At 35.2% G+C, this 26,293-nt stretch overlaps 1 protein-coding gene across 2 annotated transcripts in view; it reads left to right on the forward strand.

Annotated features, from left to right (window-relative positions):
* GABRG1 (gamma-aminobutyric acid type A receptor subunit gamma1) overlaps nt 1–26,293 on the forward strand; it is a 65,612-nt gene that overhangs the window by 20,135 nt on the left and 19,184 nt on the right. Inside the window, exons 1-4 of one of the 2 annotated variants that reach the window (XM_042982744.1) lie at nt 3,650–3,682; nt 4,063–4,130; nt 24,905–25,125; nt 25,998–26,080. In XM_042982744.1, the coding sequence (XP_042838678.1) occupies nt 3,682; nt 4,063–4,130; nt 24,905–25,125; nt 25,998–26,080 (373 nt within the window). In that variant the 5' untranslated portion in view covers nt 3,650–3,681. Of the gene's footprint in view, nt 1–3,649; nt 3,683–4,062; nt 4,131–24,904; nt 25,126–25,997; nt 26,081–26,293 lie in introns of those variants that run through there. The other variant, XM_007075917.3, reaches the window with a different exon arrangement.

The following is a 26,293-nucleotide window of genomic DNA, read 5'->3' on the forward strand; positions in this document are numbered from 1 at the left end:
TTGAAGTGCTCTTTGTAGGCATTTTTTTCTATCCAAAATTTGTGTTAGTATCTTTTCTGGATTTTTGTATTAGTATTGTGGCTACAGTATTAGACTCACTTAAGTACTTATTTACCCATGTGTACCTTTTCATCCACACATAGCCAAATACCCATGTGCCCATATGTAACCTGCAGAGGGAAATGGTGAGTGTTAGTTGACATTTCCTTGTTAGCAAGTCCTGGAAAGAAGTATCTTGACCCAAACCCAAAAAAGTATCTGGGTTGAGAACCCCTGCTGTCTTTTCTATGGCAAGAAAAACATTAATTATGGTTCTTTCAGAGTCAGTATGTTATAATGGTATCATATGAATCAATGGGTTTCTTTCTTTTTTAATGGAAAAGACTGTTAAACTTATGTTCTAGGATTAGAGTTTTTAATTGACCAGAATTAATTTTTAATTAACCTTAATTAATTAATCGGAATTAATATAAAAAAGTGACCCAGAAGCTACATAATCTGCTAAAGATATCTTTGTTTGAATATGTCATCCAAGAAAGCATGGTTAAAAGTGATTATGAAGAAAATATTTTTTAAATCCATTTTATTTTATGTCTGGAAAATAGGTATCTGGTTTTAGCTATCTGGAAGCTGAACATGGAAATTTCATTGACCTCACTGCTTTCTTTTTTTTTTTTTTTAATTCTTTTTCCTTCTTCATACTATTCTCTGCACTTTCTTTAAGGTGCCCAAAATGTCCATTCTTTCCATATATTCACTCCCACCAAGAGTTTATATTCTGGTGAGATACTTAAAGCAAAGTACTTAGAATCACAATGCGGAGAGGGGCTTTGCAAAAATAATCCAGTGTCGTCTACCTGCCTTCCATCTATGAAAAATGTAATTTGCTATGGAAGTACATGTTTTTTCAGCATTGTTATGTTGTCACAAAAAAGGAGATCTCTCATTTCCATGTGTGTTGAAGAATTAAACATAGTCTATGGCCACTTTCTAACGATCACTTAATGAGCCTGGAATGACAATGTCCTTTTAGTTTTCTTTTTTAAATACCACCCCTGCAATTAAACAAACTTTGGACTGAGAAAATCATGTGCTAATAAAAAATATTTACTCTTCCAAGAAGCCTATATTTTCAGTGATTTCACCCACAAGTATTGTTTATAGTATGAGGCGATAAAAGTGGTAATGAGTCACTATTAAGGAACAATGCAGATTTCTGTTGTTTTCCTCATTACTGTATATTTTGAAGGATATCATCTCTAGCTGTAGTTTCAAAATTAATCTGAAATATTTTAGTCCACCTTCAGGCTTATTCTTCCTCATGTTTTGGGCCTGAAGTTTAAAGAACCGAATGAAATACAAAGAGCTCAAAGATATAAAATAGAAGACACAATAACTTTAAAAATACTCCTGGTATGCAAATATATGTTTGTTAAGTTATTTATTGAATATCTTCATCAATAGCAATGTTCTACATGGGACTCACTAAATGTGATTCTTCATTCATCCCATCCCAGATGGACTTGTTTTATGTTGCTCATGAAATATTTCTGTGTGTCTATGCCCTAATGCAAGAGTTAATACTTTTATGATATACATATATTTGTCTTATAATTGGTTAAGGAAATACTGATATCAGGAAACCAGGATAGATCACTCAAATCTAAAATGTTCTACACTGTAAATGTGAAAAGTACATCCTGTATATAGAAATGTCTTCAGGAATCTTATTTCTTGGCGTAGACAATGTTCAGCCCTTACTATCATGCAGTAAAGAGATGTTTAGTGTTTGTTGATTTATCAGATGAGCTGAAAAATAATCTAATTAAATAAGTTTGAACGTTGCCCTTAATTGCTTTAACTGGCAATATATATACTTACATATGGAACGAATCAACCTATTTTTTATTAATTGGGTTTCATAAAATCCATTACTGTAAATCTGACCAAAATTATCTTAATTTTGTATGGTATTTATTGGCTTCATTTCATAGTCAAAAATAAATGGCAAATCATCTCAGAAGTCATCAGGCTTTATAAAGCCTTCTATAAATCATGTGACCTTATGTTTATACAAAATATAATTATTGGCTAGCAGATTGAATAACACAGTCATGTATTGTACAGGTCTACAGACCTATATAGTTTTGCATACTAAATTGACTTTTAGCAAATCTCATTTATCTTTCTAGTAAGGAAATATGTATGCCACCTACTAAAATCTTTATTTGAGGAAAAACAAACTATGTAAATGTTATTATGTTTTTCTAAGTGTAGTTTAGTTTTAATCACAAACGGTAAAATTTAACATTGTTTCAAAATTCTCTAGGCACTGTTTTTGCCAAATGCCTCAAGTATTCCATTGAATCTTGCTGGCGTGGGAGACCCTCTAGCTTGAAGTTTCCAATACAGGGGCCTTGGAGCTGGATAGAGACTCTGACAGGTGGACTCAGCTATGTGTTAGAGGTGGAGGTGTGTCCAGACAGGTTGACATAGTGTCAGAATTGTAAGAATGATAAATATTAGGCCAGAAATGGGAAATCAGATAAAATTTAGCAAGGGGAGCCGAGTAAATATTACTAAACATGCCACTTTGGTATAGAAACTTTCAATCTACAAGGTGTTTTTTTTTTCTGTTTTCTTTTGTTTGCATCATCTCTCTATAAATCTCTGCGAGGTATCTAATAGGTTTTCTTCTTGAAATGGTTTTCTTCTTATCTACTTTGTGAACCCTTTACATTGACTCCTCAACAAGTATTGGCTAAATCAATAAATGAATCCTTTATGTTTTATTTAGTAGGATAAGGAGAATAAAAGAAACTATGTGACAATGTTTTTCATGGCAAACAAAAAAGCACAATTAAATATGGCGGCATTGCAGGTGTTTATTTAATCATGTCATTTGACAACATTTAAAAGGTTGACCTGCACTACATTTTGATAGAATATAAAAACAATGATATACAGTATATACCATTTAAGACCAACTGGAAAGACAGAAATGGTTATGTATGAAACACAATAGATGAACTCTATAGTGACATCTCTACAATATACTCTGTGAAAGTTAGATAAAAATACACTTAACTCGGGCACCTGGGTGGCTCAGTCGGTTGAGCGTCCGACTTCGGCTCAGGTCATGATCTCACAGTCTGTGAGTTCGAGCCCCGCATCGGGCTCTGTGCTGATGGCTCAGAGCCTGGAGCCTGCTTCCGATTCTGTGTCTCCCTCTCTGTCCCTTCCCTGCTCATGCTCTGTCTCTCTCTGTCTCAAAAATAAATAAAAACATAAAAAAAAAATACACCTAACTCTGGACCCAACTTAAACAACCTAAAGGAATGTTGTTAACACGGGAGAAAGAAGGAACAGCAAATATTTATGAAGCTCCCCATAAGAATCAGACCTGAACGTAGATGCTTGACAGACATTATCTCTTTAATCCTCAGAACCATGCTTCAAGTCCATTGTGTGCTAGAACATGCTTATATTTGCTCACAATAGCTACTTGATATTGTCCCAAGTCTGCTTTCAGCAACTTCACATTGGTATCCTTAAATGGGTCTCTGTGGGAATAGTCACCCATGGATATCTGTAAGAATGATAAATCAGGGCTTCCTCCCCATCCACTACTGGAGCAAGGCTGTTGTTAAACATTTACCAGCACACCATTGATATGCATTAAGTGGGATTATTTTATATTTAGCTTCTAATACCCATTCCAATTCTAAAATCCTATAATATTGCAGAAAGCAAATTATCTAGCAATTTATATTGAATTAACTTTGTTAATTTTAATGAATGATTTAAATATTTATAACACTTTTAGGTTGTACATTAAAATATTTTAGTTAAAAGTGTTAATTTTTACATACATAATTGATTAGTAAACTGAAAAGGTGTTTGTGTTTTTGTAATGGGGTATGTTTCCTCATTTTCTAATGAGGAATATTTTATTACTTAAATGGTAAATGTTATTATTTATGAAGATTTATTAAAGCTAAGATTTCTTTAACACAACTTCTGTTCTTACCTTTGACCACTCCTTGTGTTGGTATTTTGCAGTGAGGCCCACAGTAATTGAAACTGATGTTTATGTAAACAGCATTGGACCAGTTGACCCCATAAATATGGTGAGTAATGAATATTAAATAATTGTCTGTCATAGAGTTCTTGAGTATATATCTTCACAATAAAATGGTTATGTGACTAATTCTGATAGCTAATTCTGAATGAGTTCAGGGCAACTTGTGAAATTACTGTGTGTCAGGTTCAGGGACTAGAGCTAGAATATTCCATATCTATGACTGTGTAGTCTGTTATTCCGAAGTGCTGTGTTTGGTAGGAGCGATGCCAAGGCATAAAAAATTATCTGTAGAAATCTGGAAAGAGAACCAGAAGGACTGAAGGGAAAACAGAGAAGAAAAGGACTTATTGGCAGAGTGGAGAGCACACACAGAGTCGTGGAGAAATGAAACAACCTAACAGGATCAGGGGAACTTCCAGCAATTTGATAACACTGGAACATAAGGTGATATGTGAGGAAGTGAGGCTGAAAGATGCTTAAGGTTTTTATTAAAGATGATCTTCCAAGCCATAACAGAAGGCTGTGTGTTGCATGAATTATATCCACTTGGATCAGAGAATTGACTGGAAGCTTTTCATCAGGAGGGTATCATAGGTGGATGTATATTTTAATAGATCACTATTATAACAGTGTAGAAGATGGGTAAGACCAGTTGAGAGAGTTAGAGAGACCACTTGAGAGGTTGCTTTAGTCTGGGCAACAGATCTTCTATTCTGAGGCAATCTAAAATTCATATTCTGAGGGAGTAGGGCTTAGGGCTTTAACATATAAATTTTAGGGTGACACAATTCAGTCTATAACACCACCTAAAGATAATTCTTAAGACTGCTGATTTACTCTCTTACTTCATTTATCCATTAGTACAACAGTCAAATCATGTCTTTATTATAGATCTTAACCACTTTTTTATCTGAATAACCATCATGCCTAACAATTGCCTGTGTCTGCTGATTCCTACAGTATTACTGTGAGCCCCAGGTTTTCTCTCACTTAATATGATGTTCACGCAATTGTCATTAGCTTTCACAGCTGCCTGCATTGACTACTGTACTGACAGTATTTTGGCCACACCATAACTGACATCCTTGTCTCCTTGGTGCAAATGAATATGAATTGGCTGTGGAAAGAAGTTGAATGTGAGAATCTGAAAAGAGGAGCTAACTCTCAGGAGAAAGAGCTAGAACAAGTATTTGTCAGAAATTAGCTAAACCTCTGAGAGATGGGAAAAACAATCTTAAAGAGAAGGAAAAAAGGAATAAATATCAGACCGTAAGGAACACATACATTGAAAGACCTGAAAAATGAAGTTGAGGTAGTAAATGCAACATCAAGGCTGGCAACAAAAAGAAGATAAAACGGTGGCAAAGAAACCAAGGAAAAAGGAAGCTCTAATAAGTTTTTGAGTATTAGCTCTGCCCAAATCGAATTCCTAAACAAATAGTTAATTTTTGTAAAGATGAAGCATTCTATATACTTGTGTGTATCAACATTATGTAAATTTGATTACCAAAATGCTCATTTTCTCCTTAGGAGAATCTTACATAATGTTTAATTCTAATTAACCAATGCTTAAAGAAAACAACCCTACTGCAGTTTATGGAAGGCTACATTTTCTGAACTGTGTGTGTTTTGTCTTGGGCTCTTGTTTTCAATTTGTTGAATTCATTTAAAAAATGTGGTCATTAAAATAAAGAGAAATAGGATTTAAGGCTGTATTAGTATTCCAGAGATGTTTTGACAAGAATGGCTACGGAGAGGCTTCTATGGTGTTTTAGTGTATAAAAGTTTCATAGGATTAAAGATTTAGTTTTCCCAGTAGGGCAAACTACACACTTGTAACCCTGGCCAGTGATAGTTTTTTAAAAAGCTAATTAAATGAAGTTGCTATTTAAGCTGATGATACTAAAAGCACATACGAGGGAAAAAAAACACATGGAATAATTGATAATGTTTATTAAAAGGGAAACATTGTCATACCGGGGATTAATAAGAAACAGTTTACCTGGAAGTCTGTTTTAACTAAACAATGCAGGAAAATTAGAATTCAGTTTTCATAAAATGAACAAAATTGCTTTGAATGTGAGTGTCATTGAGCAAGCAGACTTGAGTGTAATTAAGCAAGTAGGAGGAGAGGATGTTCTTTTTTTCCCCCTGTTAACTACTCACAAATTTAAGTTACTGGTAAGGAACAAAATTAATGTAATAGTTTAATGGTTTTATTTGTTTTAATTAGCCAAAATTTGGTTTCATGTACAATGGTTATTTCTTTTTCAGCTTGGCTATATAAAATGGTATCTCTGTAAATTACTGAGAAGACCTAAAACATTATTCTACAGTAAGATATATTTTTCCTTTTTTTTTTCATGGTTAGATTAATGGTTTCAATTTTGGTTTCACTATCAAAACTTAGGATATTCAGTAATTGACCACTGAAGAAATTAGTCAATAAATAGATTATTTCTATAGTTTACATTTAAATTCAAAATGAGTAACAGAGGCATTAATGAAGACTGAAGAAAAATAAATTAACTTGGATAAAGGCTGTTCAACTACTTGTGCTCTAATTAAAACTCTGAGTAATTTATGAGCACAACAGTGTATAAAATTGTTGAATCACTATATTGTACACTTGAAACTAATATAACACCATATATTAACTATACTGGAGTTAAAATTTAAGAAAAAACCTGAATAATAATAAACAATCTTAAAAAGAAAGAGAACAAAAATATACAATCGGAATTAAAGGAAAAATAATGTTAAAAGAGGTTATTAGCCTGGAATTAAAATGTGTTTTAACCTCTTCATTTTGGGGGCTTTGGGAAAATTATGAGTTGTTACTTTTCTGAATAAATATCTCAGGATAATGTAACAATACCAGCTTACCCTCTGATAGCTAAGACAGCATTCAATGCGTGTAGCAATTCTCTGACTGAAATGGCAATCACTAAGAGTTCTAGGCAATCTAGGATGACGTTATGGGTATCTAACAGGAGGGTAAGCACAAGGGGAATAAGTACAGAAACAGTCATAGGTGAAAATTCCAGGTATAGTTTGGAGGGAAAGACCAAGCAGGCACTGCACCAGGCGGTGGAGATGGGCTGGGGAATTGCACAGGCAGGCACCATGATCTCCCTGGAAAACAAGCTCACCTTTTTCACTGAGGACCACTCTCACATCTTCACCTTTGGCGGATACAACCTCCAACCCCTGTGGCGACTCTATCTTTGGTCTGGCCCCCATGGCGAGCGACACGGACCAGAAGCCCTCTGCTGCCATCCTGTGTGGCAATGGGCCTGGCTACAAGGTGGTAGGGCGTGAGTAAGAGAATGTTTCCATAGTGGATTATACTCACAACAAACACCAGGCTCAATCTGCCGTGCCCCTGTGCCCTTAGACCCATGGCAGGGAGGATGTAGTGGTCTTCGCCAAGGGCCCCACCTGCTGCATGGCAGTCATAAGCAGAACTACTTTCCCCACACAATGGTTTATGTGGCCTGCGTCGGTAACAGCAACAACCACTGTGCTTTGGCCAGCTGGAGAAGCAGATCCTCTCCAAGCCTCTTGCTCCTTCTGCTGGCCCTGCTCCCCTGGGCATTTTATTTTGAGGGCCCAGGGCCTGGGCCCCCACCAGCCTGTGACAGATGGCCAGTCTTCCTCTCTCAGTGCTGCCCACTGCCTGGGAGTCCACACCTCAAGGACCGGGTAGGCGGGAGGCTTCACAGCCTCTACAGCTGCCAGGAAGAGGACCCAGGAAACCAAAGACTGCTGCCTGCCTCACTCTCCTCTGGAATTTTTCACTGGGGCCAGACCAGTTCCTGGCCTCCAGCCTTTGCTCCCCTCCTTCCCTGCTGCCCCTTTGACCAACAGAGTAGGTTTCTCTTGGGTAGTCAGAGAATACAGACTGCAGAAATTCTCAAAGCATCTTATTTTCCTAGCAAACATATTTCTCCAGACCTGGAAGCCCTGGAGATTCCATGGAACATTTCGGATCTGACCTGTCCACTCCCCTCACCTCTAGAACCACCAGGTCTCACCATGCTCATGTCCCAACCTGCAGGGGAGAGAAAATCCTTCTCTGCAGGATGGGCAGTTTGCTCCCTCACTTTCCAAGGCCCAGGAATGTGTGAACTCCTGGGACTGGCCATCCAACCCCAGAGTGGCAGGGCTGGGAAGAGCATCCTGGAGAAGCAGGCACTGCCCAGCTCTTAACATGCATGCCCACTCCTCTCTGAAGCGACACTTGTGTTTGGAATGGCAGTAATTTATTTTCTCTTTTTGGTGTTGGTTAAAAGGGAACACAAACCATTTAAATAAAACTTTCCAAATATTTCTGAGGCAAAAAAAAAAAAAAAAAAAAAGGAAAGAAAATTACAGGTATAAATTGGATGTGACTTTACTTATAGAAACTGGTGCATCCTTATATAGTTCAATATTAAGAGATAACCGAGATTAGTATTTTGATACCCTGGGCCAGAGAAACAGACTCAACATGGATGGACCTAGAGGGTAGGGCCTTAAGGCTAAGAAAAATAAGTCAGTCAGAGAAAGAGAAATATCACATGATTTCACTTGCATGTGGAATTCGAGAACAAAACAAATGAGCAAAGGAAAAAAAGAAGAGGAAGACAAAGCAAGAAACAGACTCTTAACTACAGAGAACAAACTGAACCGAATTTAAATAAAAACTTAAAAAAATATATATGTAAAGGAATGAGGTCCTAGTTCATGTGTGAAAAACTTACTTTATATCATTCTAACTGCCAGAGTAGTACATCACACAGTCTTAGGATATAGAGCTGAAGCTGAATAGATTCTTCCTGCATTAAATGGCGATTGGTCTTGGTAATGGAGACAGAGCGGAGGAGTAAGGGCACCCATCCTGAGGAGTGTGAGTTAGAAAGTAGCTAGAGCGCCAGCCAGACTGGATTGCAAAATAACTACCTGCTGGAGATGACTACAAGGGGGTGAGCAGGACACAAACAGAGTTGAGTGAACTTAGCAAGAATCAGGATGCTTTCTTTCTGATCAGTATAGACATATTTAAAAATAATGCTCCCTTACAGACTCCTTTTACCAGAAAAGGAAAATCCAAATGTTCCCCATAAAAGAAAAAAAATACTCTTAAACAAAAGTATATGTGGAACCACAAAAGTAATAAACATGATTCATTATGGACCAGAAATAAGGGATTTCCCCAGCAATCAAATTTTGTTTTACTCATTTAAGTGGAACAGCCAAGTATCAAATGTGTGTATCGAGGGGGGAGGAGGGGTTGAGGAGTTAGGGATTATAGTTAATAATCTATGTGAAAATGGTGAGAGCTAACTTTTAAGTCTTTCATTACTTTATCTTATCAGACTCATTTTTGATAATAAACTCCCCATGCATATAACTTGTGTCTAAACATTCTAAATATATTGAGAAAGCTGGTGCTCAGATAGAGATTTTTCTTGAAGAATTTCTTCCACTGCAAGGAATATATTTCTTCAGTATGTTTCATGCAATTGGTGCTAATATTCAACTGATTTCTCTCCTTCTCTCTCTCTCATTCCCTCTCTTTTTTGTCCCTGTTGCTTCTAGATTCCAGGAGATAATGCTTTAGGCATAGCTTCAACATATCAAAGAAACCCTGTTTATTCCTTTTGCTATATTAACAGGAATTAGTCACTCCTTGCCAAGTACATTAAGTTGAGGAATTATGAAACTGAAACAACAAAAGCATAGAAACAATATATATATATATATATATATATATATATATATATATATATATATTTGTATCTGGATAATTGACTTGGATATGCTAATGAAGAGGGAGATAAAGGGTTTTTGTTTTTTTGGCCATGACAAACTAACGTACTTGAAGAAATGTATTTATATTTAACAATTTTAAGTTTATTTGTTTGGTTTGTATGATATTTTAAGGCTTGTTTCCATAGTTTTAATTTTTTAACTTGTGCATATTATGTTAATTTTTTGGCATTTGTTAGTCTAAAATCTATTTATTTTCATAGGCTTTGTCTTAAAAACAATATAAAATTTAGGAACTTTTTGATTGAACACTAGTAAATACAAAATTATAAACGAACAAATGTTATTCTCATCTTTATGCTTCTTTGATCCAGTGTGCTCATTTGCCCCATAAGTAAGAAGTTAAAGCTCTAAGATTAAGAAATTAAATTAGTAGCTGAATATCTAAAAGTTATTAAAATAATATTATTATTATTTGATGTAAACAAATACATTTTCATTTTTATTTTGTGGTTTTGTTTATCATGCATTTATTTCCTGCCTGTATTATGCCAGTTGGTGCATTGGCTACTAAGTTATAAAAGATAAGACCGTCTTCCTTCAGAGAAGCATAAATCCTAATGGAGAAGATGGCTAAAAAATGCAAATCAGATCAATACAGAAGGGGAAGTACCCAAAAGAATGCTGTGTATGAACCAATATGTATTTAAGTTACAAATGGTGACCTTATACTATTTATGTATGTATGTGTGTATGTATTTGTTTATTGTTATTTATTTATTTTTGAGAGAGAGAGAGAGAGAGAGAGAGAGCAGGGGAGGAGCACAGAGCAAGGGGGCTTTATGTACATAGTATTACCAAATGCTACAATATTATATATATTGTTTTATAACTTTGTATATTTGCATTTATTATATCATGACTGTTATTCCATTAATTATTTTTTTTAAATACCATTAAATGTCGCATAATATTTGGGAATGTATTTGTGCCATAATATATTAATAATCCATTATTTAACATTTGGAATGTTCCCACTTTATTGTGATTAAGGAGGTGCATATTTTGAATTCTTTTCTAATGATATGCCTCATGGTAGAGACTCTGGGCTAGTTACAATTTGAGTCCTTTATGAATTAGTAAATACAGAATGTTGTAGAATGTGCCTGTACTTCTTGGTAGTTCTGGCCTCAAGCTAGGCTTTAAGAGGGAAAGTTCTGGCAGAAGGAGGGTCTAGATAGTATGTTTCAACTTGTGACTTTCACACATGTGATTAAAAGCTGGTTTTGGCCTTGCTTTCTTCTTCCCAGCTGCTCTAAGGCACTTTTCATTTGTTGTGGTAGATTCAAACATACCTCTGGATTCCTCCTTTTTTCACCCCTTTGTTTAAAACTGAATTATTTGGGTTATTTGGTACCTACCAAGGGCTTTCAATACTGAACCCAAAGTTAACAGGCAACCACTTGAAAAACATTGTTTTGTATCTCAATATAAAATGTATTTATAGGAGGACAGTGATATGTGTTAATGCTTTGCTAATAATATAAAAACATAACCAAACAATAAACGTCTAGGAAAAGGCAGTTTTGTACATGTAGTGGTACTTTAGCGTGGCCTACGTTAACTTCAAGGGGTTACTATTTCCTCATTTTAGAAGATTACTTTCTAAAATTGTGTAGATGTACATATTTTAGTTGAATGTTAAAAACCATACTTCTCTTAAATACACACACACACAAGTTCTGCTATGCTGTTTAATAAAGGGAGCTTGTATTTAGAAAGATGGCAGTCTACATAGTTCAGTTTGAGAGAAAACTACACAAATCTTCCCATTTGTAGCTATCAACTCCAAAGTGTGTCCAAATATCCTCAGCTTCTGCAATTAAAGATCTATTATTCTGTATAGCAAGGGTGTCTCTCTTTCTTTCATTTTCTTATTTTCTTCTACTTTTTTCTTCCCTATGCAAAAGCCTAATCAATATAGTATAGAAATGCATTGAGGAAGGGCTAGAATCTTGTCAATATTTTCCAACCCTGTATTACCCAAACTGTATATAAATACATTTTTTAAAGAAAAATCCAAATTCTCAGCCATTGTTCCAAGAGACTTTGGTTAAGTAATTCATGACAGGGATCTGGAATCAGAAATTTGAAGTGTTCTTCAAAGACTTCTAGTCAACCAGGTTTGGCAGCCACAGCCTGAAGCCATATCCAACAATCAGAAATTAAATGGGATTAAATGAAAGTAACAAAAACACCTACAGAACTATTTTTATGGGAGGAAGGGTCATTGAAAGAAGACATGTCCATTTCAGTCTTTATCCTAGCTTGTGTTTAAAAATTTTAAAGTTAATTTCTAACATTTTATAACACTCTCATGATCAACAATGTTCTTGTGATCACTGGACTTTAGAGCTCAGAAAGATCGTAATAATGATCTTGCCTTGTGCCCTCATTTTTCCAGTGAGACAGAATAAGTGACTTGGTCAGCATTATATTCTAGAAAGTCACAGCTTTGGGACTATAGTATAATTTCCTGATTCCATCCAGCCAGTGTTCTTTACAACGACTTCTCACTGCAATATACCCTTTCAGTATCAGTATCCATTCTGTTATCTAACATGTATTTAAAATTGTGCATATAATTAAAAGAAATGCCTTATCTCTTATTCAATGTGTTATTTGTTCATTTTTTAGTGGAAAGGATTTTAATAAAATACTAAAGCTTTAGGTCTTAAATTGGCAGTGAATATGAACTAACATCAATTGCTCTACAATTTAATTAAAATGTGAAAGGAGAAAAACTTGTATAAATGTCTTGACATTTGATGTTTTGCTAAAATGGAAATTATGGCAAATTTCTATAATGGGAATTCTGCAAATTATGTGCTAAACCTTGGATTTTCTAATAACACTCAGCTTTGTGATATGCACAATTATACCCAAACTATGGAGGTAAACACTGGAAGTCAGTGCTTCTAAAACAGTACACACAATGCCATTCTAGCAGCATACGACAGTGTCAGAAAATTCATTTTCTGCATTAAGACTATGGACAATGGAAATAATCTGTAAAGTGGTAATTAATATAAATAATTTAAGACATGAGACATGTAGATTCTTTCTAAATACGGTATTCCATCTTGCTTAGATAGGAAGAATAATTCTTACAGCAAGAAATGCTTTTTTCAGCTTTATTGAGGTGTAATTGACAAAAATGTATATATTTAAGGTGCACCACTTGGTGTTTTGATATATATATATACCTTGTGAAGTGATCAGCATAATCAAGCTAATTGACATATCCATCACCTCAGAGTTACTTTTTTTCTTTTTCTTTTTTTCCTTTTCCTTTTCCTTTTTTTTCTTTTCCTTCTCCTTCTCCTTCTCCTTCTCTTTCTTCTGTTTCTTTTTCCTTTACTCTTTCCTTTTCTCTCTGTGTGTGTGTGTATGTGTGTGTGTACGTGTTGAGAGCATTTAAGATCTATCCTTTTGGGGCACCAGGGTGGCTCAGTCCATTAAGTGTCTAATTCTTGGTTTCAGCTCAGGTCATGATCTCACAGTTTCATGAGTTGAACCCCTATGTGGGGCTCCTACACTGGCAGCAGAGGGCCTGCTTGCAATCTTCAGTCTCTCTCTCTGCCACTGCCCCACTTGCACTGTCTCTGTCTCTCTCAAAATAAATAAATAAACTTAAAAAAAGAGAGAGATCTATCCTCTTGGGTTGTCTGGGTGGCTCAGTCAGTTAAATGTTCATCTCTTGATTTGGGCTTAGGTCATGATCTCAGAGTTCCTGAGATTGAGCCCCACGTCAGGCTCTGCATTGATCGCCTGTAGCCTGCTTGGGATTCTCTCTCCCCTTCTATCTCTGCCCCTTCCCATCTTGTGCTCACTCTCTCACTCTCTCAAAATAAATGAATAAACTTAAAACAAAACCTATCTTCTTAACAAATTTCAAGTATACTATTGTTAACGAATATATTTTTAATACAGTGTAGTTACAGATGCAGGAATACTTGTCACACTCAGACCACAGACAAAAAATCTAGCCATCTAGCATTGAACCAATCAATGGCATTTTGCACATGTAGATGGAAAACAGATGGTTCATTGGTGATAGGGCTTCTCTAGGAAGCAGAGCCCTCATTTGAATTCCAATCCTCTGTTGCAGGGAATTCCTTACCATGCTTTTAAATGTTTATCTTTGAGAGAGAAAGAGAGAGAGGGAGAGAGAAAGTGTGTGTGTGTGGGGGGGTGAGGGGCAGAGAGAGAGTGAGACACAGACTTCAAAGCAGGCCAAGCACTGACAGCAAGGAACAGAGAGCCTGATGCAGGGCTCAAACCCATGAGCTGTGAGATCATGACTTTAGCCAAAATTGGACACTTAACCTACTGAGCCATCCAGGTGCCTCTACCATGCTTTTAAGAGTACCCTTGATGATTATTTATTTCCAGATGTCATGATATGTATTTATAGTTTCCCATTTAGAATGTAACCTTCTCTCACATGTTGACCTATATTTGTATGACTTTAGATCATAGACCTGTAACTATGAACTTAGCCATGAATTTATGAGATTTTGGCCTAATTCTTGAAGATTAATTCAAATGCATTGTAGACACCAGGGAGGAGATATATGTGTGTATATATATATATATATATGTATATATATATATACACACATATATGTGTATATATATATATATACACACACATATATATATATATATTTATATTCCATTTATTCCATAAACAACTATTTATTGTCTTTTATATGCCAGATGCTATTTTTCAGCTTTGAGTTTACAGGTCTGATTCTGCTTTTTATTGTTTGTTTATTCATTTGTTTTGTTTTTTAGAGTCCACATCTAAGTGAAATCATATGGTATTTTGTCTTTCTCTGTCTGGCTTATTTCACTTAGTATACCTTTTAGTCCCACCCATATTGTCACAAATAGCAAGATTTCATCCTTTATATATGGCTAGGTAGCATTCCATAGTGTGTGTGTGTGTGTGTGTGTGTGTGTGTGTGTGTGTGTTTGTATGTGTGTGTATACATATATATATATACATATGACATCTTCATTCATCATTCAGTGACACAAGCTGCTTGTATATCTTGGCTATTGGAAATAATGCTGCAATAAGCATAGAGGTGCATATGTCTTTTCAAATTAGTGTTTTCATTTTCTTTGGGTAAATACCTAGGGGTGGAATTATGAGATCATATGGTATATCTATTTTTAATTTTTTGAAGAAGCTCCATATTATTTCTACAGTGGCTATACCAATTTAGATTCTTGCCAACAATGCACAAGGGTGGGAGGTATATAGAGGTTGGACAAAATGAGTAAAGCGGAGTGAGAGATATAGTCTTCCAGTTTTGGAATGAATATGACATGGGAATAAAAGGTACTACATAGGGAATATAGTCAATGGTATTGTAATAGCATTGCATGGTGACAGAAGGTAGCTACACTTGTGTTGAGCATAGCAAATCATATATAGGCGTTAAATCATTATGTGGTATGCTTGCAATTAGTGTACTATTGTGTGTCAACTGTACTTCAATTAAAAAATAAAAAAAAATAAAAGAAGAATGCATGCTAAACAAGAGTTTAGGTTATAGTATTGGATAATCAAACACCCTTTGTCCTCATGGAGCTTACATTCTAGTTGGGGCAACACTATAAAATAAGTAAATATATAACATATTAAGTGATAATTAATAAAATATAGAGAAGTGAAGCAAAGCACTCGGTAGAGAGGGTCAGGATGGTGGCAAGGTTTTAGTGTACGCAGTATACAAGGGAAACATCACTCATTAGGTGACATTTGAATAGAAATCAACAGTGTTCAAGGAGAAAGTCATGCAGATATCTGGAGAGTGCTTTGTCAGAGGCAATAGCAGGAGTAAAGGCTCTGAGATGTGCATGGAACACCAAGGAGAACAGTAGTGTTCGTAGTAAAATTAAGAAGGTTAAAAGAGGTAGGAGAAGTTGTTGTAATTAGGGTTCAGATCATCTGGAATTCTAAATACATTTAAAGGTTGTAGCGTATTTTTTTTTTGTCTGAATGAGTGTGAGAATGTGATAGAAAAGTGTTGATCCACAGGAGTGATAATGATATGACTTAATGTTTTCAGTGAGACCACTATCCTTTTGAATGAAGGACTAAGTATAAGAGAACAGTTGTGGAAGCAGGGAAATTAGTTACAAGTAATTGCAATAATTAAGGAAAAAGTTGATGGTGAAGCAAATCAGAAGTTACCAGATCCTGGAAGTAATTTGAAAATGGTGATTCCAGGGTATTTTGATAGACCAGATGTGGAGTTTTAGAGAAAAAGAGGAGTCAAGTATAACTCCAAGATTTTTTTTACTTTAACTCAGAAGGATAAAGTTGTCACTTGATGAGATGGAGAAAAGATACAAGATTTTTTGTTTTGTTTTGTAGGATAATGGAGATCAAGAGTTCTGTTTTGAAACTTTAACATGAGGTGTCTATTAACCAATCCAGATGAAAATGTTAAGGAGGCAGTTACACATACACGTTGGGATTTCAGGGGAAGCAGCTGTATATGGAATGTAGCTTTTGCAATTTTCAGGCGATATACGTGATACTTATAGTCACGAGATTGGATGAGACCTTGGGAGTAAAGAGAAGGGAACAGAGTGCTAAACTAGGGCATGGCATTGTTCAGGCAGATTAAAGATGTAGAGGGACTAGCCAAGGAGACTGAGAAAGAGTGGCCACTGAAATAGGAAAAAAACAACTCAAATGGTGTCCCAAGTTTTGAGTGGGCCAGATGTTTCATGAAACAGAAACTGATTAACTGATTCAAATTCTGCAAATGAACTAATAATATGAATATTTAGAATAAATTAGCTTTCCAGAAGCTAGAGACTTTTTACAACTTGGAATATTGGTATTAGAACTGGCAGTCTCTATACATGAAGAAATTTCTTCAAAAATAAAACTATGTCTATAAAATGTTCACATCTTCCAGAGGAGGCATTGCATGGCTGTGTCTTATAATCCCTGTAAATTGGAATGTTTGCAAAAGCCCTGTTGCCCCCTTTTAAAAATGCTAAGAAGAGGGTGCCTGGGTGGCTCAGTTGGTTAAGCATCCAAATCTCAGTTTCCGCTCAGGTCATGAGCTCACAGTTCTGTGAGTTTGAGCCCTGCATCAGGCTCTGCACTGATGGTGTGGAGCCTACTTGGGATTCTCTCTCTCCCTCTCTCTGCCTCTTTCTCTCTCAAAATAAATAAATAAACAAACTTTTAAAAAATAAAAATGCTATGAAGTCTTTCCTTTATTATCATGACCATAATATTATAGTATGCTTACCGTGTGTGAAATCATTGTTTTAAGTAATTTACATTAAATATTAGCAAGAACCTTATGTACTAAACTCTGTATTATCCCAATTCAAGAGGAGGAAAGAGAGCCATAAAGAGCTGAGAAATTTGGAGTACCTGGATGGCTCAGTCAATTAAATGCATCTAACTCCTGATTTTGGCTGGAGTCATGATCTCATGAATGTGAGAGTGAGCCCTGCGTTAGGCTGGGCCCTGGGTGTGGAGGTTGATTGAGATTCTCTCTCTCTCCTTCTGCCCCCTGCCCCAGCTCACACACGTGCACACACACACACACACACACACACACACACACACTTCCTCTCTCTCAAACAAACAAGCAAAAAAGAAAAAAGAAAGAAAAGAAAAAAAAAAGAAAAGAAAAAGCTGAGAAATTTACTTAAGGTCAACTAAACATTGTTATATTCAGAATTCAAGCCCTAGAAGTCTTCCCCAAAGTGCCATTCACCCCACAATCACTACACCAAATTGGCCCTTTTTAAATGCAGTCTCACCTCATGGGTTCAGAATAGTCCAATTATGCATACTGAAAATAATTTGTGTTTCTCTTGACTATATATCAGATTCCTCACTTGGCTGCTTTTTCTCCAGCCATTTATGTTTCTGTTTTGGTGCTCGATGCAGTGCTATAGTGAATCTGGAGAGTCTTTCTTTTGCCTTCCAGATTGTCTTTGTATCTCACTTCAGCTCCCTGTGCGGCAGACATGTCTGTTCCTCTTTTATATCCATCTCAGAAAAACGTGGTGATGTTCAACATCGTTTTGATGCCTATGCATTGGGGAAGTTCCTAGAATTTTTTCAAGAAATTGTCCTTCCATGTGATATTTGGTATCAGTTGCTCATAATTTTGATAGAATTTCACAAGACATGCATAACTATGGAAGGTTGAATTCACAAATTTATAAATGTTTAGGGGACCTTATTGTTTAAAGATCTGAAGTAATGGATTGCTCATGGTGTTCTGATAGAAGGAGATATTGACATGTCCAGAACTTTTCTTGGCCTACCAGTAGATGCCCTGGAAGAGGACAGTCCATACTTCTTATCCTCCTATGAATGTTGCAGGGAATAGGCAATATTGTATGTTTGATCCCATGCAGTGACCTTAATGTAGGTAACATTTTGGAATTACTCTGCAAATAATCATGTATCTTATTTTGGGAGACCTCCAGTTGAACACTAGAATTTCAAATTTCATTATCTTTATGCAGTACCAAAATTGAATCTGAAAACTTAACAAATGAATATCTGTATGGAAAAAAATGGTAATCTATATTTTCTGGAGCATATTTTGTGTTTGAAAGGACCAATAAATAATTCTCCCATTTTTATCCCTCTGCATGGATTCTGAATCTACTGACAAATATTCATAGAAGACAGGCAAATGGAGATAAAATAAACAAAAAAAAACCCCCAAATTTCTCCTACTAGTAATTAAAATGGGGCTGTAGAATAGGGTTGGGAAGGTGAGACTCAAATCGCTTTGACGGCACTCCTGTGCACCTACCTGACTCCCACCTTCCGGTAAGATTTTGAGACATTTCATTCAGATCAAGTTCAGGGTGCAGCACATGAAAAAGAGATTAGAACTTATTAATAAATGATTTTTAATATATCCAATTTAGTCAGTTAAGAAATATGGAACAAACTTCTCTGAGAGGTAGAGTGAGTAAAAGATGGGACAAAAAGGAGAGTGTAGATTTATATAGAAAACATGAGTTGAGGAAATGTGATTCTTCCTACCACAAAAACTAGTTATTGTAATTTATCTAGCAAATAAACACATGCATAATTTTTGTTAAAGCCTCCTGAATCCATGAATATCCCACTCCTACTGCTATAACTGTATAACGATGGTCTATTTTATGTGTCATGTTGGCTATTGTATAGTACCCAGATATTTGTCTAGATGTTGCTGTGAAGGTACCTTTTAGATGTGACTGACACTGAGATTAGTAGACTTTGGGTAAGTCAGCTCATGCTTTGTAACGTGGATGGGCTTCATTCAATCAGATAAGGCTTTAAGGAGAAAGGACTGAGGTCCCTCAAGGAAGAAGAGATTCTGCCATCAGGCTGACTCTGAGTCAAGACTGAAACATCAACTCTTCTCTGTTTCTTCAGCCTGCTGGCCTGCTTTGCCAGTTTTTGCCTTGAAAGACCCCAGAATTTCATCAGTTACTACCTTTAAGTAAATCTATCGATCCTTTCTGGCTATCTCTCTGTCTGTCCAACCATCCATTGACCCATCCATCCATCTTAAGGGGTCTGTTTCTCTGGAGAACCCTGACTGAAACAGGTTCATAAGGGTTGTAAGGATCTTTCCCATGCCAGATTATTGGTTATTTATTATATACATCTAGAATCTAACTCTTTCTTTACTAGTGTATATTATACATTTTTTAAGGAGTGGGAATTTTGTTTTATTTGTATCCTTTGTAGGGTTTAGCCGTCTGTGATCATATTAAGATTGATGTCTTACTCTTTGAAATTGTACATTGAATATTATAGAATAAATATTTAGCAGGAAATGTATGATTAAGCATGATGCATAAAATTAACACAGGGAGTATTAGGGCTTTCAGTTTATAACACTCAGTTCAGTAGTACATAGGGATGGAGTGGTGTCTAGGTTCCAAGTCAATTATTGGTAATTGTTGTCAAAAACTCTTACAGATGTAGAATTTTCTGTGTGTCTGAGGTATGCACATTTCCTGATGGACACAAAATACACTACTTTTTTCATTGTATATGACTTAAATTTTTTCCCCCATTATGCCCTATACTTTACTACCTCTTTATTTCCTCCCCACTTCTATTATTCGACCCCAGCATGTATCTGAATGTTCATATATCCTTCAGTGTTTGGGTAAAATACTACTTCTGTCATGAATCTTCCTCAAATTTCCCTAGCTGAAAATCACCTCTACTGTCTCCATTTCTCTTTATCTGTACGTTTCCTAAGTTTTATTAATTTCTAATTTTTTATTTTTTGTGTATAGTATATTCATAACAGGAAGGCTCTATTTTCATCTTTGTAAACCCAGAACAATATAGAAGTAACTTAATCACTGAAAAATATTTTTAAAAAGTTAATCGGTGAATGCACATGATGTTATGTTCTTTTGAAAATCTACATTTAGAGTCCTAAAAATAAGAGCCCAAAGGGTTGGTAACAGAACCCAGGATTCATGTCTACTTTTTGATTCTCTCTCAGTATATTTCTGGATGACTTCAATGATTTATCATGACATATCCTCTTTGTTCCTTATCTCTTTTTCTAGTTGAAAAATAGAATAGCACCAAGCTTTATACTTAACCATATTGTGATAGTATTAAGGACTGGTGTTTTTATAATAACTGAGCAAAGTGGAGCAGCTACCTATGAACTTTTACCACTAAAGCTATTTGTCCTGTGGATTAGCTATGCCTGTACCTTTTGTCTACATGTCTGTAGCCTTCACATCTAATATATTGATAACCATTATTTGGCCCAGGATACTACTATTTTGACCACGGGAATAGATGGTTTAGGGAGATTAATGCCAAGGTGTGAAGACCAGATCAGGATCAAACAAACTTCATGATGAAATTATACACCTACATTAGTTACGTAGGTCTGCATTTTGTGTGAAGTTTCTTCCATTACTAGGACAATAGTATTGAAAACTAGTACTTTTAATTGTGAGACACAGTGCATAACTGCAAGTCTGACCACGTGGTAAGAAGACTACAAGGCATATACTTTCATCAACTATGCTTTGATTCGATTGAGTTAAAAATAAAATGACTCACTTCTTCGCTTTTATTCATGAATGCTGTTTTCTCAGCTAACTTGCAAGGAAAAAAGTAAGTCTCATATGTACATTGGATCTCAAATGTTAAATGTACTGTGCCTTATTTCAAATTGTTTATTCTAGAAGCTATTGTACTTGTCTTGAGTGAATGGACCTTCCTTTTCATGGTTTGTTGTTTTTTTTTTGTTTTTTTTTTTACTTATTTATTATCCAGTTAATTATAGCTTCTAAATAAGAACATGAAGAACAATAACACAGTTTGATCACTTTCTGGAAGTTATACTAATACAAATGAGTAAACGAAATTGGATTTTTCGATTACATATAAAGTAGCAGAAACTTTAATGACCTTCTTATCTCAGTGAGGCACTTATTAAGGATTAGCAGTTTAAAAGAGCTTGAAAGTATTAGCATCTGCAACGGGTTTAGGAAGGTTGGATTATCAAGACATATGCTCTGTATCTTTCTCTTCTTGGTCCTCGCTTGAGGGAGTAATTATGAGTAGAAAAATTTTCCCATTTCCCCCAAGACTCTCTCCTGGGAGAGTTTACTCTTTAGAAATCATAACTCTTTCAATGGCAATTAGCAGTTTTATCAACAGGTATTCTAAAGAAGATCCTGTCAGCTGCTAAGCAGGGTTTTCAGCTGCTTGCTAAATCCCACCCCTAGACATGTTAGTTCTCAAGTGCAGCCTTTAATGCCCTGTTAGTTAGGAATACTGCAGCCAAGTATATATCAGGTAGCATGATGTCCCCTTTACCAACCAATGTTGGAGCTTTGCGAAGCCATAATCCTGGCAGGAATGTAAGCCTTATCCATTATCTTAAGCAGTTAATACTGTTTGATTCCATACAAAAATACAAAATAATTCTGGCACATAATGTTATTAAATACTCTTTTTCGGATCCACCAGAGAAGAGACATGAGCATTCTTCTATTTGCATTTGCTATTAAAACCAGAAACCATGTCATTAACACAAGTTACACTGTTAGACTCTGAGTGGTTAATTATTTGTGTCAGTCGAAGTGGCTGCTTCGATAAATCATAATTTATTCTAAAGAAAAGACATCTGGCCTGAGAAGCAGGAGGTCAGAATAGGGGTTAAAGATAACTGTTGTAAAGCTGGCCACGGATTTTCCACAAGATTTAGGGAGAAAGTACCACCGATATTGTCTGGAAGGACCCATTTTCGCCACCCACCCCCAATAATGCATGCCTAATCCATTAATATTCCTTAGTGAGTTGATTAAGCATCTACAGAGTAAATATACTTCAGTATTATGTATTATGAGATATGTCTTGCGTTACAACTCAGCTTGAGTTGTGAACATCAGCAAGTTTGTGGCTATGGAAGTACTTGGTTGGCAAAGAAACCTCAGCCTATATTCCACAGTACAATTTGATCCTGTGCCATTCCATACTCAGTTGGAAAAAACTAAATCTCAGTCCTCTCTCCCTCTCTAAATTTCTCTGGCAACCTCATGGCAATCAAAACTATGTGAAGGGGAGATCATAATGCGAGTGTTTTTGTGCCTAAGGACTTCAAATCTTCACATCCATGCAAAACAATTGACTGGCTAGATGCTAGATGATACTAGATGCTAAATATATGGGTAGAGTATTGAATGATCACATATTACATCATTATATGGACAAATTATCTGGAGTAATTTATCTATATTTCTTAACCCCTTTTTAAAGGACATTTCAACTGTGTAATGTTTAGGCCCCTGTTGGATTTTAAATACAATAAGACCTTGGATTGCAAGTAACTTGTTCTGTGAGTGTTCTGCAAGACAAGAAAACATTTCTAATAAATTTTAACTTGACAAACGAGCGATGTCCTGCAATACGAGTGGTACGTGATGTCAAACATCACAGGATCACAACTGATCCAATGGCTCTTGAAATTTGTTTTGATATACACGTGCTTTGGATTATCAGCATGCTTCTAGAATGAATATGCTCACAAACCAAAGTTTTATTTTAACTATTAATATGTACGTGCCTTCCCCAAATTGCAACACTGTTCATCTAAAATAGATAAGATGATGGTGGTTAAGGTGGTTAAGGGTACAAACTTGTAGTAAGTAGTAAATAAGCCATAGACATCAAATGTACAATATAATTAATATAGACAGTAATATACCATAATTATGTAATATGATAAATATTGCTACATTGGCAATCTTTGACAGTACAGAAATATATCAAAGTAACTTTACGTATGCTGTATGCCTTCAAATCATACAATGATGGGGGCACCTGGGTGGCTCAGTCAGTTGAGCGTCTGACTTTGGCTTGGTTCATGATCTCGCGGTCTGTGAGCTCGAGCCTCGCGTAGGCCTCTGTGCTGGCAGTTCGGAGCCTGGAGCCTGCTTCGAATTCTGTGTCTCCCTCCTTCTCTCTCTGCCCCTCCCCCGCTCATGCTCTGTCTTTCTCTCTCTCTGTCAAAAATAAATAAACATTAAAACAATTTTAAATTATACAATGTTACATGTCAAATTTATTCAATAAATAAAAATAAAACGCCAAAATACATAAAATAAGGTTTTCCTTTCTATTCTATATTCCTTATCTATTCTATTTCCTCTATATTCTAGTCAAATAAATTATAAATATTCTGCTGGGAATTAGGATTTGATACAACTTTCCTAATAACAAGTTAACTCCTAGTCTGTGTACTTATTATTCTCTCTACCTTTTTAAAAAATTTTCATTCAATTGGTCAAACTCCTAATTACACTTCTCTTTCTTACACTAAACATGTCCGTCCATGTAAATTGGCCAATTGCTAGCCTTACATCGAGAGTGAGGAACCAATCTCTCCCACAACAAGTAATTCATATACTATTTCATATTCTTCAATTTACTCTTTTCTGTCTCTCTTAATATCAAAGTTGTACACATACATAATCACTTTCCTCAACAGCATCGATCATTACCGCATTCTTATTCCTTAATTTTATCAAATCAATTTTCGTGCTTATAATATGGCAGACATTTTGTCAGGATACAAAGGTAGGTAATACCTAATCACTTCCTCCAGGGTTCTCTCATAACCCTGGAATTTCTTATCTACAGTCACTTGCTGATAATGGGCACAGCCTGTGCTCTAATACCAGCACCCATCAGGCTCCACTATGACCACCATTATGTATGGTTGTCGTGGATGTGGATTGTGGATTCAGCCTGTGGTGATTCAGTCTCCCTATCATTTACTTATTACCTCTGTGATGTGGGGAGAATTATTTTACTTCTATATTGCTCAGTAAATGCGACTTAAAAATAAAGGTTATAGCAGTACCTATTTCACAGGGTTGCAGTAAGGATTTAATGACATGATACATCCAAAACTCAACATACAGTGCTTGGCATGTTAAAAGCGCTTAATAAGGGTGTGTGTGTGTGCTTTGAAAATTTTGAGAACAGCGGATCTAAATAATTGTAATTAATTTTTTGGACAAAAGAAAATGTAAGGGATTTTAGGTAATTTGGTATTTGCATCTTGATTTTGTATTTATTTGTGATTTTTTTAACCGATGCTCCATGTGAATGTCACAAAAATTGATACAATTGTTGACATTAAGGTAATTTGCTTTTATATTAAATGACTATATACTACATATTATAAAATCTTGAATAAAATTTACAAAACAATTATGAAGCCGCACTAGGAAGCAGTTATTACTAGAAATCTTGGACTTCATCTTATATGACTCAGGCAAATAATTAAAAATGAAAATTAAGGTAATGGCATATTTCTTATTTGAAAACACTGAGTTTCAGTGCTATTCACTTACAGAAATTTTATAATGTAAAAATGAAAACATCTAAAAAAAGTCTAAGTAGTGACTTTACTATAAGTTGTTACCTTTCTTTTTATCTTTCAGGAATACACAATAGATATAATTTTTGCCCAAACCTGGTTTGATAGTCGTTTAAAATTCAATAGTACCATGAAAGTGCTTATGCTTAACAGTAATATGGTAGGAAAAATTTGGATTCCTGACACTTTCTTCAGAAACTCAAGAAAATCTGATGCACATTGGATAACAACTCCTAATCGTCTGCTTCGAATTTGGAATGATGGACGAGTTTTATATACTTTAAGGTAATACTGTTTTAAAAAATATAGCTGCTTTAATTTATTTCCCATACTAATATTTGGTCAAGTCATAAATTTTCCTTTTTCAGTATTACAAAGAAAGAAATATGGAGTTCCTTTCATACACTAAAATCTAAAATAGCGGTATACTTTGGAAACTTTTTTTAAAGCTCAGAGTAACTAGCATATGAAAGGAATGAAAAGCAAACAAGAAAAATCTCTTGATTCCTCCCTCCTTCCCTCCCCAACTCTGCAACAAAAGAGGGTGTGGTGTGAACATTATGTGTTTTAACCTATGGTGCAAATAGTTGAGATTTTCTCTAGGAGCCCAATCTACTATAAAATTTTCAATAATGTAATAAAGCATCCTTAAGAAAGGATTAAATGAAGGTTGATGTATATAAGATTCAAGTTTATTTAATTCGTTGTCTTGAACATATCTTAACATATCTTATCAAGGATCATCCTAATCTTAAGAATCATCCTTAGTGAAAAGATGTTCATGAAAACTTAAGAGAGAACAATCACCTTACATAACCATGTATACTCAGTTAATTGTGTGTGTGAGTGTGTGTGTGTGTGTGTGTGTGCAATGTGTTTTTGTGATCCTGAAGTATAAAGTTTTAACTGTAAGCAGATTTACTGAAATGTATATAGTGGTAGCTTAATTGGCTGGAAAGGAAAATGTTAGAATTTTCATACTCACTTATGAATGTTACAATATTAACATTTAAAACTTTGAAGTATTATAATTATTATTATTTTCTAATATATCACAGACTGCTATTACAGGCCAAAATCATTCTTGAATATTAGACAAAGGATTTTTAATGCTTGAAATTACTTATTATTTAATATTTATTTTTTCATTTAAATAGATTGACAATTAATGCAGAATGCTATCTTCAGCTTCATAACTTTCCTATGGATGAACATTCCTGTCCGCTGGAATTTTCAAGCTGTAAGTGACAAAATGCATGATAAGTTCATAGAATTTTAGCCGCAGACCTGTTTATTTAAAAATGTAAAATAAAGTGAGATAAATGCAATTTATATAATTTTCTGAGGTGGGGATTATATTCTTCTCTCAGATAAAATAATTACAAATGACATATTTTTTTCTGGCTTTTAAATTAAAAAGTGACAATGAATGCATAGTAAATGTATATTTTAT

Source organism: Panthera tigris, chromosome B1 (genome assembly GCF_018350195.1).
Source record: "Panthera tigris isolate Pti1 chromosome B1, P.tigris_Pti1_mat1.1, whole genome shotgun sequence".
Lineage (NCBI taxonomy): Eukaryota > Metazoa > Chordata > Mammalia > Carnivora > Felidae > Panthera > Panthera tigris.